General features: G+C 50.2%; 1 protein-coding gene across 1 annotated transcript; it reads right to left on the bottom strand.

Annotated features, from left to right (window-relative positions):
- Positions 1-3,429: 3,429 nt before the first annotated feature.
- FAM43A (family with sequence similarity 43 member A) lies at positions 3,430-6,936 on the bottom strand. Its single transcript, XM_032337383.1, has one exon. It carries the CDS (start codon positions 5,918-5,920, stop codon positions 4,631-4,633), a length of 1,290 nt encoding a protein of 429 aa, XP_032193274.1. The 5' UTR covers positions 5,921-6,936; the 3' UTR covers positions 3,430-4,630.
- Between the last annotated feature and the right edge of the window lie 11,633 nt (positions 6,937-18,569).

The following is an 18,569-nucleotide window of genomic DNA, read 5'->3' on the forward strand; positions in this document are numbered from 1 at the left end:
GGAGATGTAGAAGAGGGGGCTGTCAGAAGGGCCACCGTCTGGGGGGTTAGAAACCTGACCCTTGCTGGTGCCACTGAACAGACCTAGAGAGGGGAGGGAATGGGTGCCACGTTCCAGGGCCACCGAGCCATTCCAGCCACCAATGTGGTGGTTATTCAGAGCTGCTCAAAATTGGATCACCTCACAGCGGCTCATGGTGGGGGTGGGTGGCCCCAGTCAGCCTGTGGCCTGGGATGGGCCAGCAGGAGCAGAAAAGGCCCCAGCTGACAAAAAAGCCAGATCCAGATGTGGCCATATGCTGGAAAACCTGGTACTGGGGGTCCAGAGTGCCCTGACCTGTGGCTTCCCAGCCCTCCCCGAGCCTGGAGTAGTTTCCCGCATGTCACACATGATTCCCAGGCGCCGGTTGCACACACACTTCTCGCTCCGTCGTGCATCACTTCCCAGCAGATGCGAGGACCACTGATGCATACCACGTGGAGGAAAGTGTTCTGCTTATTAAATTACTAAATCCTGCTAAAAATGAGGGCAACTGGCTCCTAACAGAATTTGCATGTTTCTCATGATCCTTGGTGGACTCCCGTGCAGTTTTTTCTGTCTCGAGTGTGATGCCAGGGGTGGGTTCTACCAGTCTGTTCCCTCTCCTTTCAAGAGCAGGGCCCTTGAAAAGCAGCTCTGTCTCTGGGAGGGAATTGTGCTTTCTCAGTCTAACAGAACCTTTCTCATTTGTTTAAAATCTGTTCTGCTGACTCTGGGGGCAGTGGGTGGGAGGTTTGCTTTAGGAACCAGCGTGCAAGTGCGTGGAGTGGGTGTTCTCTGCAACTCTCAGTGCTGAGAAGGTTTGTAATACTACTGTTTATTTCATGCTGTCCCATCTTTCCCTCGCTCCCCATCAACGCACACCACACATGGTACAAATGAATAGGGGAGGATGTTTTTCCAGTCCAAGAAACGCATCCTCTGGGGACTCGCGCTGCCACCCGACAAGACCTCTCTTGCCACCGGAAGTCACTTCATTTTTCACGCAGTCCGTGGTGTGTTGTTGGACACAAAGGATTACTTAGGCTCGGGGAGGATGTGGAAAGTGTCTCACAGCATTTAAAGTACCATCAGGTTACGCAGAGGAGGAACCTGAACCCCAGCTCGCAGGAAGGTAAAGCTAGATAGGATGAGTAAGCCAGACCTCACTGCTCTCTGGAAGGCAGGTTTTATCTAAGGGCTTCGTTTTGCTTTGGGCACCACTCTTTCCCATCCGAGTGTCAGGAGCAAAGCAGTGTTTCGTTTTCGTTTTTGTTTTTTTCATGCAGACTTCTCTTCTGATGCTAGTGATATCATCCCTGGAAGACTGAGATGTAAGAAGAGGTGAATCGTGTATCACCTTCGGATCTCTTCTAGAATTACAGCAGCCAGAGTGCTATGGGTGCAGTGGGGATAAAAGCCAAAAGGGAGAGCAGAGGAAGGAGGGAAGGGAGGGCACCAGGAGGGAGGGAGGGAACTGGTTCTTTAGCAGGCTGCTTATTTTCTTCTTCCTCCTTCCTCAACCCCTAGACCCCCCTTCCCTATTTATAAATCAAATAACTGGAAAAATCAGACTTAAAGAAACAGTTGCCTTCCATTTATTGATGGTGTTGGTTTAAATGTCATTTGTCTGCACTTTCTGACCAATCGCCCTACCCCCATCAGTCACAGATAAAAGCCAACCTTGGCATTGGCATTAAACCATTAACTGGTTAAGAATGAAAACACACAGGGGCACCCGGGTGGTTCAGTTGGTTACATGCCCAACTCTTGATTTCGGGTCATGTCATAATCTCAGGGGCGTGAGATGGAGTCCGGCATCAGGCTCCGTGCTCAGTGGGGTCTGCTTGAGATTCTCTCTCCTTCTGCCCCTCCCCCCACTCTCTCGCTCTCTCCCTCTCTCTCACACACACACACACACTCTCTCTCTCTCAAATAAATCTTAAAAAAAAAAAAAAAGGGAATGAAGACACACAGACCCTGCCCCACCACCATGTACCAGCCACGTGATCTTCACCCTCTTTAATGTTCTTATCTGTTTCAAAGAGCACAGGAACTTGGCAATGTGTGAAAATAATTTCAAATGTGAAATCCAGTCATGCAAGATAGTGATGGGCCACACAGCTGCCTGCCAGGCTGGTGAGAGCTGTACGGAAAGCACATGGTGTGAGTATCTGGGGAAGGGAGGACTAGACTCTCCCGACCTCTCTCTATATGGGGGTTTTAAAGCTCATGCAATGATGTATATCTGAGGTATTTGGGCAGAGGGGTAGAGACTCTGAACCAAACCAAAATATAAGATTCAAAAGCCTGGACCTTGTCTTAATGCCCTTAAAAAGTGATTCTGAGTATTTTTTTAGTTATTTCCCACCCACTTACACATTGCTTTTCGTTTCTCAAGGTAATCTTTTCTTTATTTTCAAAGATCTTATTTATCCATTTGAGAGAGCAAGTGAGAGAGAGCATGAGAGGGGAGAAGGTCAGAGGGAGAAGCCAACTCTCGGTGGAGCTGGGAGCCGGATACTGGACTCGATCCAGACTCCAGGATCCTGACCTGAGCCGAAGGCAGTCGCTTAACCAACTGAGACACCCAAGCGCCCCACGTTTCTCAAGTTAATCTTGTGCCCAAACCAACTCTGTTAATTAGGAAGACAATCTTTCACCATCCCTCTATGGTTCTAACAAATTCCAGACTCCTCAGGATCTGTGGGTCTAGCTGTCCAAAACATAATTACGACGAAAACAAAACAGAACGGCCTCAGGACAGCATGGAAGGCCAGAAGCGGGATCATTTCTGCAACACAGGAAATGGAGCCCAAAGGGGCAACGGGAAGAAAATAATTTGAGGAAGGCACAGTTTTGGCAGTGTCTCATTACAACTTCCGGCTGATCGGGTATAGCCAAACCAGAGACATCTGTTTGGAGTTTACAACAGAAACAAGCTCACAGAAAGCCTGCACACGCACACACACACACACACACACACACACACCAAGCTCTACCAGTTCTTGTCTGCCTTGACCTCCACACTATTCCCCCACTGGGTCACGCTGGGTTGTAGAAGGGAAGGAAATAGGTTCTTCCGCCGGCCTCCCCACCGGCCCCACCTGCGCCATGACTCATTCGCGCCATGATCAGAACTTACCAACCTTCCTCTCTCTTGATTTTCCTCCAGGAAAAACAGAGATGGCCCCACTCCTCACAGAGCCCCAAGGACACTTTCTTGAGGTCTCCGGTTGATCTTTAAAGCCCCTTGAGCTGTTTGTAAGGGAAAAGGTGACCCACAGAAGAAGGTGGTAAAACCTCAGAAAACCTTGAAAGTCACTCCTTCCTAAATTACCTCACAAGTCTGGGAGTGAGGAACAGAACTCACCCTGTACCTCCAAGAATTAACTCCAAGAGACCAGAAAGTCCACACCGCCACAGTTTACTGCATAAAGAATATGGGAGGATAGGCTCAAAGAGAAAGCAAGGGCTGGCCCCAGCCGCAGCGCCCACCCTGCTGGAGAGCGACAGAGGCCCTGGACTACGCAAACAGCGGGTTCTGGAATCACCTCCAAGCACCGTGAAGGCCAAACCCTGTCCTACCGCGCCATGGCACCAATGGCCAGGCCCTCTTCCAGACCTGTGGCCCCCCAGAATTTTCAGCAGCACTTCCAGACGCTCACCTGTTCTGTGACATTGTCCTCTTTATTCTCTCCCCACTGGCGTGCAAACACAACCAGAGCAGTGCTACTCTTAAAAAATAACAAAATGTTTTATACCCATTTCTGTATATACAGCTGAACAACATTTTACATGTCCCTTTTGCACAGCAAAAGATATAAACATTTAGCTCTGGGAACACAGTTATGTACAAAAAAAAATGTCAAAAATACTTCACAACAGTGCAAAATATTTTACACAGGATCATGGAGGGAGATCTTTTGAGCAGAAGGAAGGTGTGTTTTTAAAGGAAAACTCTTTTTGTTGTTTTAAAGATATTAGACGTCTTTAACTGTAAACAAAATGCAACTTTCTTCCATTTCCCCCCACCTCCATCCCCAAACAATTATTTGAGGAATTTGGCAGAATTTCAAGGGTCTGAGTCTGAGGTAAACAACCCAAGCTCTCGCACCAAAAAGACTGGGGGCAAGGAGGTGGCATTACAGCCTAAAACGTTGCGAGAGAGAGAAAAAAAAATGTTTTTTAATGACATGTCAATGACAGCGCTAGGCCGCTCCCTGTTACTGGGTCCGGTCAGGGGAGGAAATTAACCCCTCTTCCTCAGGCCCCAGCTGCCCCACAAACAGGAAACTGGCCAGCTGGCAGGCATCCCTTGCTAACCAGCGGGCCCTTTTCTCACCGTCTGCCTGCCCTCCACCCTCACGCCCCCAGCCCTGTCTCTCCCTCCGTGCAGTCTGACCCCTAGCACATCTCCACACGCAACCTGAGCCCCGCTTCAAACAGAGCCAAGTGTGCTGAAGGAGAGGGCCAGGGTAACTCTGGGCCTCAAGTGTCCCATTTCCCCTTTCCTGGGGGCGGGCGGGGGACGGAGGAGATGTGTGTTGTCCAAAAGACAGGTGGGGAGTCACGGGGGCGCGAGGGGTGCTCACAGGGGGCTGCTGAGATCTCAACCCGAGTGGGGCTCCTCTGGGTTGGCGCCGTCGTTAGGGCCCGACCGGTCGGCTGCGGTAGCAGGGGAGGTGGCGTCCGGGCCCCCGCCTTCGATGGAGCTCTCGCTGCCGGTACTCTCGCCGGACAACAGGCGCGTCACCCGCAAGTCGGCCTGCAGGCTGCGCACGTCGTTGCCGAAGCTGAGTTCTCCCAGGTCGTTAATAAGCTGAGACAGCTCGGCCTTCATGTCCGAGGCGCTGCCCAGCAGCAGAGGCGGCGGCCCAGCCCCAGGGCCCAGGGAGACCCCGCCACCCCCTAGTGCCTCCTCGCGGCCACTTTCCAGTGTGTCCAGCAAGTCCCCGCATTCCAAGTGCATGGCCACCACCAGCGCTCGCTGCGCCTCGGCCTCTTCCGCTGCCGCGTCCCCCTCCTCAGCACGGTCCACCTCCTCCTCCTCCTCCTCCTCCTCCAGGCAGCTCTCCGTGCGCTCCTCTTCCTCTTCCTCCTGCAGCTCCTGCTCCTGCTGTTCACCGAGCAAGTCCTCGGTGATGGAGCCCAGCTTAGGCGCGCTGCGGCTGCGTTCCACCGGTGGCTTATAGCAGCAGGGTCCGTGCAGGAGCAGCTTGCGCAGAGGCACTAGCGGGATGGTGTGCGCGCCCACCAGCTCCTGCTGCTGGTGACGCGCATCGTCCCTCCGCTTGAGCCGTTTAAATTCCGCCAGCGCGTTGGCCGACGTCTGGTACAGCAGCAGGGCCATAGCCTGAGCCTTCTCGGGCTTGGACACCAGCACCGCGTGGCAGCGCAGCATTACCGCCTTGTGCTTGAGCTCGTGCCGGTATACCCAGGCGAAGACCTTGGGCAGCCGCGCGTCTGCCACGCAATAGGTAACGCGGTGCAGTAGGTAAAGGTGGCCCGGGCGGCGCAGCGCGCGCTCCTCAGCATGCACCATGCGGATACCCTGCGCGCTCACAGTCAGCTTCATCTTAGTGCCCTGACGACCAGCCTCGCTCTTGCTCCAGATCTTGCCCACCGCTAGGTCAGTGCAGCCGTCGCCGCGCGCCTGGATGGTGGTGGCATTGCCCAGGTAGAGCACAGTGTAAGTGGGGTCCTCGCTGGTGATGTGCAGCTTCTTGCGCTTGGAGCGGAACATGCTGCCCACCCGGCTGAGCGCGCCTTCGGGGCACGCCCGCGCCAGCGAACTGAGCGCCGAGTAGTGCAGGCTCACCGCGTAGCCCTTAGGCTTGGACGCCTGCCGTGGCGGCGCCTCGGCCAGCAGCTCGAACTTGTGTTTCTTCCACGGCAGCATCTCCGGAGGGCGCCCCCGCGCAGATGGGCGGCGGCGGCGGAGCGCCGGGTACGAGCCCCGTTGAGCCACCCGCCCTGGCCGGGCTCGGCCCGGGCAAGACAGAAAAATAAAACTAAGCTGGGAGTGGCCCACTGGTAGAGAGGGGCTTAGGGAGTATCGTCCTCAGGGACCCCGCCGAAGTGGGTACGGGTTAAAATTTTAAAAGAGAAGAAAATAATCAGCTGCGAGTTGGGGGCGGGGGGCCGGGGAGGAGCGTGCACAGATTTACCCCAGCCAGGGCAAGGACGAGGGCAAAGAGTCTTAGGCAAGCAAATTGAGAGAAAGACGAAATCAGAGTGGAACGTTAATAAGAGATGCGCGCGCGCAGAGGGAGCCCCAGCCAAAGCAGCCGGGACGGGGCGAGAATATGCAGGAACTCTTCGGTGAACCTGGAAAGGGCCCCCGCGCTCGCTCGCGCTCTCTCTCTCTCTCTCTCTCTCTCTCTCTCTCACACACACACACACACACACACACACTCCCCAAGGCTGGAACTAGAAAGAGCGGAAACTCGATAGCGAGTGTGCCCAGGGGTCCGGGTTCCCTCCCCTAGGGGGTGCTGGAAACCGAGAGCCCCTCGGCGGGGTTGATCCCAGAATGTGCGGCTTGCCCCGAGTGCGGTCAGATGCTGCCCCGGTTGGCCGCGGCGGGCCCGGCGCAGCACTCCGGCGGTGGCTCACTGCATCTTCGCTCCGGCCCGACGCAGGGACTCGGACTCGGCGGGCTCACTGTCCCGGCTGGCTCCGCCAGGGCAGCGTGGGGCGCCGAGGGCGGGGCGCGCGCATGGTCGGCTCCGGGGACGGTCGCTACCTCATTTCTTCCCTCCGGGGGGGGGGGTCCGACTCCGCTCCCGAGGTCCCCAAGGTCTGCTGCCCGCCCTTGCGGCGCGCCCCTCCGGTGCTGCAAGCGGTAGCCGGCTCGCCAGCCTCACATCCTTGCGGTCCCGGAGCAAGATCTCGGGTAAATATAGGCCGGCGCGAACCATTCGCCGCGCGGGGACAGGGGAGGAGCACAGAAGAGGATGCGTTTCGGGCCCGGACGCCCGGCGAGTTCCTGGTCTCTTAAAGGGACCTAGTTGCAGTCATTCGTCGAAGGAAAGGGGAAACCGGTCCAATCCCGCAATTACCTCTCAAATTTACCAGCATCTCATTTATCTACAGGTATCGCCAAGACCCGGGGTTACCCCCTCGGGAAAGGCGACTTGAATTCTGACACTCCACCCTCCGGCTGAATTGCAACTCACTAAATAAATGTGTGTCTACATCGAAACTTCTGGGGGAAGTGGTGGAAGATGGGATTTAGACTAATTTACTATGTAAAGAGGTTGGGGAAAGAGTGGTTCTTTCCTTGTGTGACAGCTCTCTGAGAATGACTGGTGTTGTTTAATAATGTAGTTTTTCACAATTTATTTTTCATTAAAGGAAGCAAGGAAAACAGCGAGACTTATCTTTTAGGGTCTTGGAGCCCTTTCTCCACAGACAAGCAGATAGTGAGAAGTGAGATGTCCTGATGGGGGTGAACAATATTGTACAGAGTCCATAAATAAAGTGTTTCTGTCCTTAATCCCTAGCAGCGGCCCTTCCTGCTCTCAGGCCTCAGAGAAGACTAGTTTTCAGAGACCTATACCATTCCTAAGTAATTCTTATGTGTGGTTAGAACCCATTTTGTTTTCGCAGGCCAGTCATTCCGTTTTATTACATCATTGACACATTTTGGGTGAGAATTCCTAGTGAAAATCCAAATGACATTTTTTATTTCACTAATAATACTCAGCCACCATCCACTAGGAATGACGATCACATTATTATCCTTTTCTCCTGGGCTGCCTGAACAGCATAGCCTCAGTCCTCTGACCAGCATGACCCTTGGCTGGTAACTCATTTCTGGGATCCTCAAACAACAAGCTTGCCTCGGTGATCTGCTCAGTGAAAGCAAAAAGACTTCAACTCTGAGTGTGGGATAAATGTCCAGATGATCTTACATCAAACTGCCAAGTTTGTCCCAGAAGAGGACAATGGAACCCCTTTCCCCAGCAGCCTCATCCCCTGAGGATCTTGGATATCTTTGGCTTCCATGCCAAAACCACTGATTTCAGAACCCCTGCAGCCCCTCCTGGAAATTCTCTGGAGCCCTACCTTTGCCAACTTTTAGCCTTTCTTTTAAATTTAAATAACCTTTCTTTAAATTCTAACCCAATTTTCTCAGACTCATTGGTGCTGAGTTTCAACATACCTTTCCTGAGTACTTTTTGGTGCCAGGCCCTGAGCTAGGAGCAGACCCAGTTCCTGTGTCCAAGGAGCTCCCAGTCCAACAAAGGATGCAAACTGCACCCAGCTCAGGCTTCCGCTAAATCTAGGAGAGCACCCTGTGTCCTCTAGTGCCTGGTACACAAATAGGCACTACTTGCTTGCTGAATTAATGAATGAGATGTGCGCGTGAACAGGAAGACAGAGCAGGCTATGTGCCCTGAGAAAGACCCAATGTACTATGAGAAGCAGGAAGAAGAGAAAGTTCTTTTTGAGTAGGAAAATCAGAACAGGCTCTGCAGAAGGTGATGTGTGAGGAATGAGCAGGCTTTCTCCAAGCAAGAAAGAATTAAAGGGCTTTCTAGATATGGAGGACAGCAGAATTCTAGAACGTGAAAATGCGTGCACACATGCAGATGAGGGTGGAGTTTAATGATTATAACAAGGAGAGAAGAAAGTTTCCCGGTGGTGCTTTTCAGGCCCTCCTAGTCTCTGAGGGAAGGAAGGCCTTTTCATGGCTAAGTCTTGCCCCAGGGTGTGATGCCTTACTTCCCAGCTGCACTAATGGGCTAATGGAGGGACACCAGACCTGGTGCTGGAATGAACTAGTTAGGGACAATAATAAGCCGCTTAAGTCAAGGTGAATTCCTCTTCCGCTCCAATTCCTGGAAAATCTTGCAAAGGCAATCGGGTAGACCGCATGGGCTCCAAACCGAAAAGTCTGGTAAAAAAGCACACCAGATTCACCTGTGTTAAGTGACCCTTGGATGGTCCATAATCTCCAAGTCTAAACTCTACAAGTAGATGTCATGTTCAAGCGGGTACCATTTCCAAGTTGCTCAGAGGTCTGAGGGTCAGAAGGGCTTGGGGAAGACAAGAAAGGGCCAGTGGTGGGAACTAAGGCTGGTCTCAGCTTCCACAAGGGCACCCCCTTCGGCATCAGGTGGTAGCAGGGAGCGCTGGGGACTACAAGGGCAGGGAGGGTTCCACTGGCCAGCCTGGCTTCTCTGAGGCAACGAGGACATCAGTTCTGGGGGCAGAGGCCCACAAAGCTGCTCCTCTGGGCTGGTCTCTGCGACGCCTGGGCGGCCTTCTCAATAAGTTTGTTTTCAACCTTGGGAGGGCAGAGAGGTTCTAGATAAACGTGAACAGTCTGACGTGTGAGTCACAGTCTGTGCTGGGACTCACAGACCCAGGAGGAGGAGGGCCAGGCTGTCTCTTGCTAGCCTGGGCCCAGGGCCTGGACCTGGGCCTGGGCCTGAGCCTGGGCTGGCTGGCGGAGTTTCTTCAGCCGGGAAAACTGGTAGCACCATCTATGAGCCCACACCATGGACCTGAGACACAGGGCAGTTCCAGAACAGAACAGGAGCCACGGCCATTGGGAAACAGGTCAGCAACTGCATCAGACCTTGGACTGGGCTTTTTGTGTGTGATGCTGCCCCATCTGCTGGTGCCAGGCAGAAGTGCCATTTCATGGGCTGGTTTCTCTTCCAACCGGGTAAGGCAGGGGTTGAATCAACTCACGGCCAATTCACAGCAGGTAAGAAACCTGGCCTCAGACCTGACATCGAGAGTCAGCCTTTGAGCTCACAGAAAGCATTCCAGGCCAGCTCTCTCCCACCTTATTTCTTACATCATGGTCCTCCCTCTCGGGTTTCCTCCCCCAACACCCCATGGAATGCCTGTTGGCTTCGGAGATAACAAATGACTAATCTAGGATCCTCGAAGTCATTCAATAAACCTTTGTTGTGAGTCTACGGTGGTTGTGATGTAGTTGCTGGGGATACTGTATGAAAGCAGACAGACAGGTCTTTGCCCTCATGGGATTTATATCCCACAGATAATACGCAAACAAATAATAAAATCTCAAACAGTGATAAGTCTCAACACACACAAAAATTCAGGGCTAGGAGCAGAAGGTGGCTAGTTGAGACCACATGGCCAGGAAAGGAGTCTCTGGGCAGTAATCTCAAGGAGATGGAGTCAGCCATGCAGGAACATTCTAGCCTGTGCTGATGAGTAAGGAGGTCACAAGGCACGTGTGGCCATTGCACACATGAAATACAGTTGGTCCAAACTGAAGTGTGATGCAGGTGTGAAACACATGCTGAATTTTTCAGACTTAGAAAAAATGAAAATGTCTCAATCGTCTCATAATAATTATATGTGGAATGATAATATTTGGGCTATGTTATGTTAAATATGCCATATTATTAAAATTAATTCTGCCTGTTCCCTTTTACCTATTTATTGTGGGTTCTAGAACACTCACAGCTATAGATCTGGAGAGCATTGTGCGAGGCTACCATGCAGGCCTGAAGGTGGGAATGAGCTCAGGGGGTTCAAGGACTCCCCAGCTTCAAAAATCCTACTGTGTGATGACGGCCTCTGGCCTTTCAGCCCTCCTCATTTCTAACTCCTATTTTATCAATTCTTTACCCTCCTCAAGACCTCCAGGATTGACATCAGCATCTGTTACAGGCTGAACTCATCCACAGGCCACACCAGGAGCCCCTGGGCCAGTTTCTGGGTCCTTTAAATCAGAATCTCCACTGAAACACCTCTGTGGTTGAACACATCCTGAAGTTTGGGGAGCCCCCTGCCCTGACCCACCTCATATCTTCCACTACCGACTTGCCTAGCCTCTTATCCTTCCCTCTCCCCCTTTCCAGGCTCCCTCAAAGTGGAGGGGGAACCCTCAAGGAGAGTGTGCTAAGTGAGAGAAGCCAGAGATAAAAGGTCACACATCATCGGAGTCCATTCATAGCAACTGTAGGCATTAGGTGAATGCACAGTGACAGAACACAGGTGGGTGTTTGCCAGGGGCTGGAGAGAGGAAGGAACGGGGAACAGCTGCTTAGTGGATATGGGGCTTCCTTCTGGGGTGATGAAAATGTCTTGGAACTACATAGGAGTGGTGGCCGTACAACATTGTGAACATTAATTATTGTTTCGTTGTTGACCTCAAAATGGTTAATTTTATGGTATACGCACCTTACTTCACATTTTTTCCAGAATGGAAGAAGGAGGCAGAGAGAGGTCAGAGCGATGTGATGTGAGGAGCCCACGCTCCCTTGTAGGCTTTGAAGGTGGAGGGAGGGGCCACATGCCAAAGAAGGCAGGCAGCCTCTAGAAACTGGAAAAGGTCAAGACAAATTCTCCCCCAGAGCGTCCACAAAGGGGACCCTGTGACACCCTGATTGCAGCCCACTGAGACCTGGGTTGGGCTTCTAACCCACAGAATTGTCAAGCTCCCGTTGACTTACACCAAGCGTATGGTCATCTGTTACAGAGGTAACAGATGAGGTCATCTGTTACTGCTCCCTACCAGCTATCTCATCTCTTCTCCTAATTCCATTTCCTCCCCCACTCACCTCAGTGAGCACCCTCCATCCTCACCACCCTTCCAAAGCTGCCCACTCCCCAGCAAAGCCAAGTTCAGGACCTAGAGCTTCTTCAAGAAAACCAAGGCAGTAAGAGCAACGTCCATGGTGTGCCAACCCCAACTAACCCACTCGCTCAGCCACAGCCATACCTTCTCCCACCCCTTTCCTCCAGGCACCCTGGGCGCAGGGGTGGCTCAGTCGTTTGAGCGACCAACTCTTGGCTTGAGCTCAGATTATGATTTCAGGGTCTTGAGATGGAGCCCCACGTGGGGCTCCATGCTCAGCACCGGGTCTGCTCAAGATTCTTTCCCCCTCCCTCTCCCTTCCACGCTGCTGCTTATTCTGTTCTCAAATAAGTAAGTAAGTAAGTAAATAAAATCTTTTTTAAAAAGAAGTCTCTTTTCCTTTTAACCTGTCACTCCCAAATCCACCCCACACACACACCAATACCAAGCCACAGATTTCACCTTGTACCTCCTCCCACTATAACCACTTGGTGGATTCCTACCAACACAGGTTGCAGCCTCAGCGTCTCAGCAGAATACATGAGAATTTTCAGGTCTGGTACCTGCCTACCTCTCCAGCTTCATTCGCCGACTTCCCCTGGCCGACCCCTTCTCTCTTTTAAAAAGCCAGCTCAGGCACCATCTGGTCGAGAAAAGAGGCCCAGGCCTCCCTAACCCCTTCTCCATGCTCCTTGTATCCCTACCTCTGCACTTGCCTTTTATAAGTCATTGTCTTTAACTCTGCCTCCCTCACTGGACTGTGAGCTCTTGGAGAGCAGCAGCTACACTGAATTCATCTTTCTGTCCTCAGCTCCTAGCACAATGCCTGCCACCAAATCAGTACTCGATAAACAGTGTACAATGAACAAACATTAACCCCATGTTTATTTTCACAGCAAGCGAACTGTCACAAGCGCAGGCTGTCCGAACTGGCAGGGCTCTTCAGGACAATCTTTTTTGTTTTGTTTTGTTTAAGATTTTATTCCTCTATTGATTTGAGAGAGTGAGGGGAGGGAGAAGGACAAGCTGACCCTATGCTGAGCATGAAGCCTGACACAGGGCTCGATCCTACCCCCTGAGATCAGAACTTGAGCTGAAATCAAGGGTCAGATGCTCAACCGACTGAGCCACCAGGTAACTCCTTCAAGGACAATCTAGTCCCCCCTCTCCTGGCTTCACAGATGAGGACACTCAGGTCCAAAGAGTGCACATGCATGGCTGTACCCATTATTCAGCAGCCAAGCCCAAATCAGGTAGGACCCACGTGGCCTGAATCTCCTTCAGCTAAACATAAAGCCAGAGACTTTTAAATACACAAATATGCAGAGCACATTTCCTGCTCCCTCCTTCTAGGAAGGGCTATATCTGGGGGTTGGGGGGCTCATGGCTTCATTTGGTTGAATGGGCAGACTCAGCCCTCATCAACCAAACACTTCCCCCATAACCTAAGCTGCCATTTGCCGGGTCCCTTAATGGAAATTCCCCTTGTTATTAGCTGTTGCTGCCACCAAAGAAGTCGGAGTCAAGCATGACTGTCATGGGATTTACACAGTGAGACTTTGGTCTCTCTAGTAGTCAAAATCACGTCCAGGTCCGTGAGAGTCTGGTGGCCCACTGGGCTCCTCTGCTCAGCCCGGTGACCCTTAATTTCTCTGGGGTTTTCACTTCAAAAACAATGAGAGTTGTAGCAGTTCTTATCTTACAGGAAATGGCATAAAGAAGGACCAATGAAATTAAATGTGCATGGTAAATGCTTGGAGCTTTTCACACTGAGAAAGGATATTATGCAACTTGTGTTTTCGTTTGTCTCTTGTTTTGGAACGTCTCTCTGGGCATGTTGATCTGGTGCATCTTTAGCGAGCCTATGCAAATGAGCTGGCAAAGTTACAACTATTCCATCACAAACGGTAAGGGCACTGGCCTCGCCCCACTAGGTGCTGGGGAGATGCTCAAGGTCTCACCTTGAAGGTTCTAATCCAGTATCCGTTGTTTCTGAAAGAACTTGAGGTACTTTCGGTATGCTGTAGGAGAGGAGATACAGGTGCAAATAATGTGATCTGAGCTAACACAGGCTGAGCTGAACACAAAACACTGGCTCGGAGGGGAAAAACAATCTGCTCGGACATTGAAGACACTCATCAGGGAGGGGGAAGGCTTCAGGCTTCACGCTCCATTGAAAGACAAGCAGGTTGCTATGGACAGAGACAGAGGAAAGGAATCCAGAGGGAGAAAATGGCCCATGTAGACGGTGGTTAGTGTTGAACACTAAACAACTAGGCCAAAAGCAGGGAACTCAAGCATACTGAGCACTTACTAGGTGTCAGACTCTGTGTTAAATGCTTTGGATCCTTCCAGATGTTTCATTCTCCTAAGAGTGTGGTGAGGTCCGTGATGTTCTCTTCACTAGAGGGAAAGGACTGAGGCTTGGAAGAGTTCAGAAACTGGCCTAAGATTGCCCAGCTCTCTGGGTGTGAGTCAGGTGAGGACCTGACCCTGGAGAGCCTTGAATGGCAGGTGGAGGCATTTCCCAAGCTGTGGTGAGTCACTAGGCATCTGAGCAGGGACTTGCTGTGATCAGAGCCATGGCTCAGACACCCCCATCCCCGCCTGACTCACTGCCCCTCTCTGAGCCCTGTCCTCCCAGTGTGTTGAGCTGAGAAAATTCCCTCCTAGTCCTTAGTCGCAGGAGGCTGGTTTCCTAGGGCCGCCATAACAAATTACCATAAACAGGTGGCTTAAAACAACAGAAACTTTTTTCTCTCACAATTCTGGAGGCCAGAAGAAAGAAGCATTTTCCTTGCCTATTAGCTTCCAGCACTAGCCAGCAATTCCTGTACTCCCGAACTTAAGAATCTCTGTCTCTGTCCTCACAGTCCCCGCCCCCCCCCGTGCTTTCTCTGTGTGTGTCCAAATTTGTATCTTCTTATAAAAACACATTATTGCATTAGAACCCATCCTGATTCAGTATGACCTCCTCTTCTCTTGATTACATCTGTAAAGACCCTCTTTCCAAATAAGGCCACATTCACAAGTATCTAGGGTTAGGACGATAATCTTTCTTCTTGAGATACACCATTCAACTCAAAACAGACGCCATGACAGGAAATTGCAGGAAGGAGAGAGGAAATTAACAAGTCAGACACCTACAAACTCCCGAAGTCACCCTGTGGCCCATGTTGGCCATGACGCCCCTCCTTTCACGGACCGCTGGCCTACAGTGTCTGCCGCCTAGACAGCACCCAGCCAGAAATGCAAAGGCATGACAAAGAAATCAAAAGAAGCAAAACCTTGAGCCTTATGAGAGAGCCTTTCTCATCAGTGCCACCAGAAGCAGGAACCTGGTTGGTTTGTCCCCTCTGGAGCTGGAGGGAGGAGAAATCGTTAGCCCCTGCATGGTTAGCTTTAAAACACACAGAACCTAGCCCCTTAACATTTTCACTTGTGATAACAGCATTTGTAACGAACATTGAGTGAATTTGCTAGATGGCGGTTCACGGTGCCCTCAGCCTTCCCAAGACAAGCACTGTGGGATGTCATCTTCCCCCAGGCTACATGGTGAAGTCATGCCCTGCAATTGCCAGTCTGAGCACCCTTCCTGAGACCACCCTGTTATGTCAAATACTGGGGTGACATAGTGTAGTGAGAAGAGGAAGGGAACCTTCCAGGGTAAGAAGTCTGTTAAGCACCTTAGTGATCATCTATTCCAGCCCCCACTTTGGAGCATGAACCTGCTTTAGAACATCCTGATGCTTGCTTGAATACCCCTGGTAGCAGGGAGCTCACTATCTTATAAAGCCGTCCACTCCATTTTTGAACCACTCTGATTATTCAAACAAATTAAACCTAAAATTGCCACTCTGTGGCTTCAACCCATTTGTTCTAGTTCTGGCTGCCTTGTGTCTACTCAGAGCAATCTTCTCTCCCTTCCCTGTAACAGTCCTTCACATAAATAGAAATGGCCCCCACATATCCTTGGAGTCCCCACTCCCAAGGCTAGTCATACTTCCTTCACCTTTTTCTCATTCCCTCACCATCCAAGTTGACATGCTAACACTTGTTAGCATATTAGAGTAATTTAAGGGGAGTGGTTGGAAGTCCATTCTGGTTGAGTAGGGTCTAACTGGCAGTGTAGGTCATGGCTCCACCACTGACCTGAGCTATTTAACCTTGGTTGAGTCCCTCTACAGTGGTTGGCTGCAGGACAACCACTAAAATTTAAGCTCATAGGGGCAGGGTGTTTGTCCAATACTGAATCCCTGGGCCTAGCGATGAACAAGTGAATGAATGAATGAATGAATGAGGAAAACCTAGCACTTCCTAGCTGCAGTAACGACATCTACTCTCCTTTACTTTGCTTCACTTTATTGGGTCTCAATTTGTGCAACTAAACGTTCAGAAAAATAGGGGCGCCTGGTTGGCTCAGTTGGTTAAATGTCTGATTTTTTTATTTCGACTCAGGTTCTGATCTCAGGATTGTGAGATGGAGCCCCAAGTTGGGCTGCGCACTGAGCGTGGAGTCTGTTTAAGATTCTCTCTCTCCCTCTGCTACTTTCCCACCCCAGAAAAGAAAAACAAATGCATAAGGTGGGAATGAGAAGTTACTGTTTAATGGGTACAGGGGAAAAAGTTCCGAAAAATAGAAGTTCCCTTTCTCACTTGACTACTGTAAGGACAAAAATAATTTCAAAGTCATCTGTGAGTAAAAATCCCTGGCTATTCCACATAAAACTACAAGAGTTTTGGGGGTCGCCTGGGTGACTCAGTCACTTGAGTGTTTGACTCTTGATTTTGGCTTAGGTCATGATCTCTGGGTCATTGGATTGAGCCCCATGTTGTGTTCCATGCTTAGCAGTTTGCTTGTCTCTCTCCGTCTGCTCCTCCCCTGCTCTCACTCTCTCTCTCAAATAAATAAATAAATAAATTCTTAAAAAAGGAAACTACAAGAGTTTGGGAAAAATTCATAGGTTCTAATATAATATATATAGGCTCTTGTAGCCTTTATCACCAAAGCAAAAGGTATTTTACACTTTTCATTGCACACAGAATGACTTGCACCAGCAGGCAATCAATGTTTGTTTGAAGCGATTTAAGTTAGTCACTTACAAGAACCCAATTAAGGGCTGCTAAGAATCCACCCACTTTTTACAGGGATAAATTGAGAATGGCAGATGATCGAAGGGAGTTTTCTTACTGACTGAATGACTGCAGACACTGCCAGACTTCCATTTTCACAACCCTCAGCCTCAGGCAAACAGCTTTACTGTCCCGACGGAACGAGGTGCTGTAGAGAATGGGTGAGAGGGAGGAGCAGGGCTGCAAGCTTGCCTTGGAACCAGGTTTCTGCCACTGACCTGTTTTTGGCCAAAGGGTAAAAAGAAAAAACGGAAACCCACCCACTCTCCCTTCTCCCTCCCCAGACAGATGTGGGGTCCAGGGAGGCACAGCAGTGTGGAGATATGTGAGCAGAAAGCCACTCCAAAATTTGTTCCTGGGTGTGGGTGTCAGGGTTTGCAACTACATTTGTTTAGCCGAGGTAAGTCAAGGATTATGCAACACTGTCAATGAGGAACACTCACTCTCTGTTGCTATTTGGAAGCTGGATATGAATCAATATCAACAGAACCTCCTCCAGAGGTCAGCTGTGCAGAGAATCTCGGCTTCAACAGAAGATCTCAGCTATGTGGGGAATCAGGAGGATCTGACCAGTTTTCCAACATGGACCTGGTAGATGAGCATTTCCACTGTCGTGTCAAAGTGATGAGAGGAGTTTGGCTGGGTTGTGTTGTTCCCCAAAGTGTGTGGGTAGAATGGCTTCTACGGTGGGAGGGCAGGAACCTGGGCTGATTTGTCTTTGCAACACCTTCCACTTGGTCCGTAGCCAGCACTGTGCTCTACCCTCACCACTACTCTCACCACTACCAACTCAATGTCACTTTCCTCTCAATTTGGATCCTATAATCTTATCTCATCAGGACCCTCAATTGCCTTCCTCCTTCTTTTTAATGAACTAGTCTCATAATCCCACATGTGGATTTTTACCTGCATCATCCAGTTGTTCGGGAAAGAAACTGTTCAGCTGTGAAAATTGGTACACCATGAACTACGAGGCAATGATCCTGCAGCATTATCTTATTTGCTACTTCTGCAGGACAGGGATTATTCTTACCCCAATAAACAAACAAGAAAACTGAGGCTCAGATAGTTCTTTTTCCACAGTGAGAGATTTGAGAAATGTCTTGAGGGAACTATTAGAATTATTTTTGTCTTACTTATTTGTCAGGTAAGAATAGTTGCTGCTATTGTGATCTTACAATGTCAGTGTCTGTTTGACTCTCTGCTAGTCTCGATTAAATTTTCACTTTATTTGGTTAAGATTTTTTGGAGCCTGTAGATAATGACAATAGAACCCCAAAGTGCTTGCTCTCTCTAAATCTCTGGAGATGACAAAATCTGGAAAAGGAAACGAGGGTGCAATCCCAAGTTCCTGACTAAGCTCTAGGAATGAGATGGCAGGCTGCTTTCTCTCACCTACTGTTGTAAAATCCATGCAATCTTACTTTATGAGTTAAGCCTTACTTTTTTAAAAAGATTTTATTTATTTATTTGACAGAGATCACAAGTAGGCAGAGAGGCAGGCAGAGAGAGAGGAGGGGAAGCAGGGAGCCAGATGTGGCACTCAAACCCAGGACCCTGGGATCATGACCTGAGCCAAAAGCAGAGGCTTTAACCCACTGAGCCATCCAGGTGCCCCAGAGTTAAGCTTTATTTTTAACCACTCAGCTTCAAGGGAATTCCAGGAACTGTCAATTTACTCTCTTCCATGGATCCTTCCCATATCCTACCATGGAGATTATGCAGTATTTAAAGATACACCATTTCTATGTTAGGAAATGGGAGGGAAACACATTCTGATTCATTCCTTCACTGATCTGCGGTCACTGACTTCCGGAAGCTTTGCCAACTACTACATTGCTTT

The sequence above is a fragment of the Mustela erminea genome, chromosome 1 (assembly GCF_009829155.1).
Source record: "Mustela erminea isolate mMusErm1 chromosome 1, mMusErm1.Pri, whole genome shotgun sequence".
Taxonomy (NCBI): Eukaryota; Metazoa; Chordata; class Mammalia; order Carnivora; family Mustelidae; genus Mustela; species Mustela erminea.

Bases quoted from the DNA above. Each gene is read 5' to 3' on its own strand.
- FAM43A (XM_032337383.1), bottom strand. From the start codon at position 5,920: ATGCTGCCGTGGAAGAAACACAAGTTCGAGCTGCTGGCCGAGGCGCCG.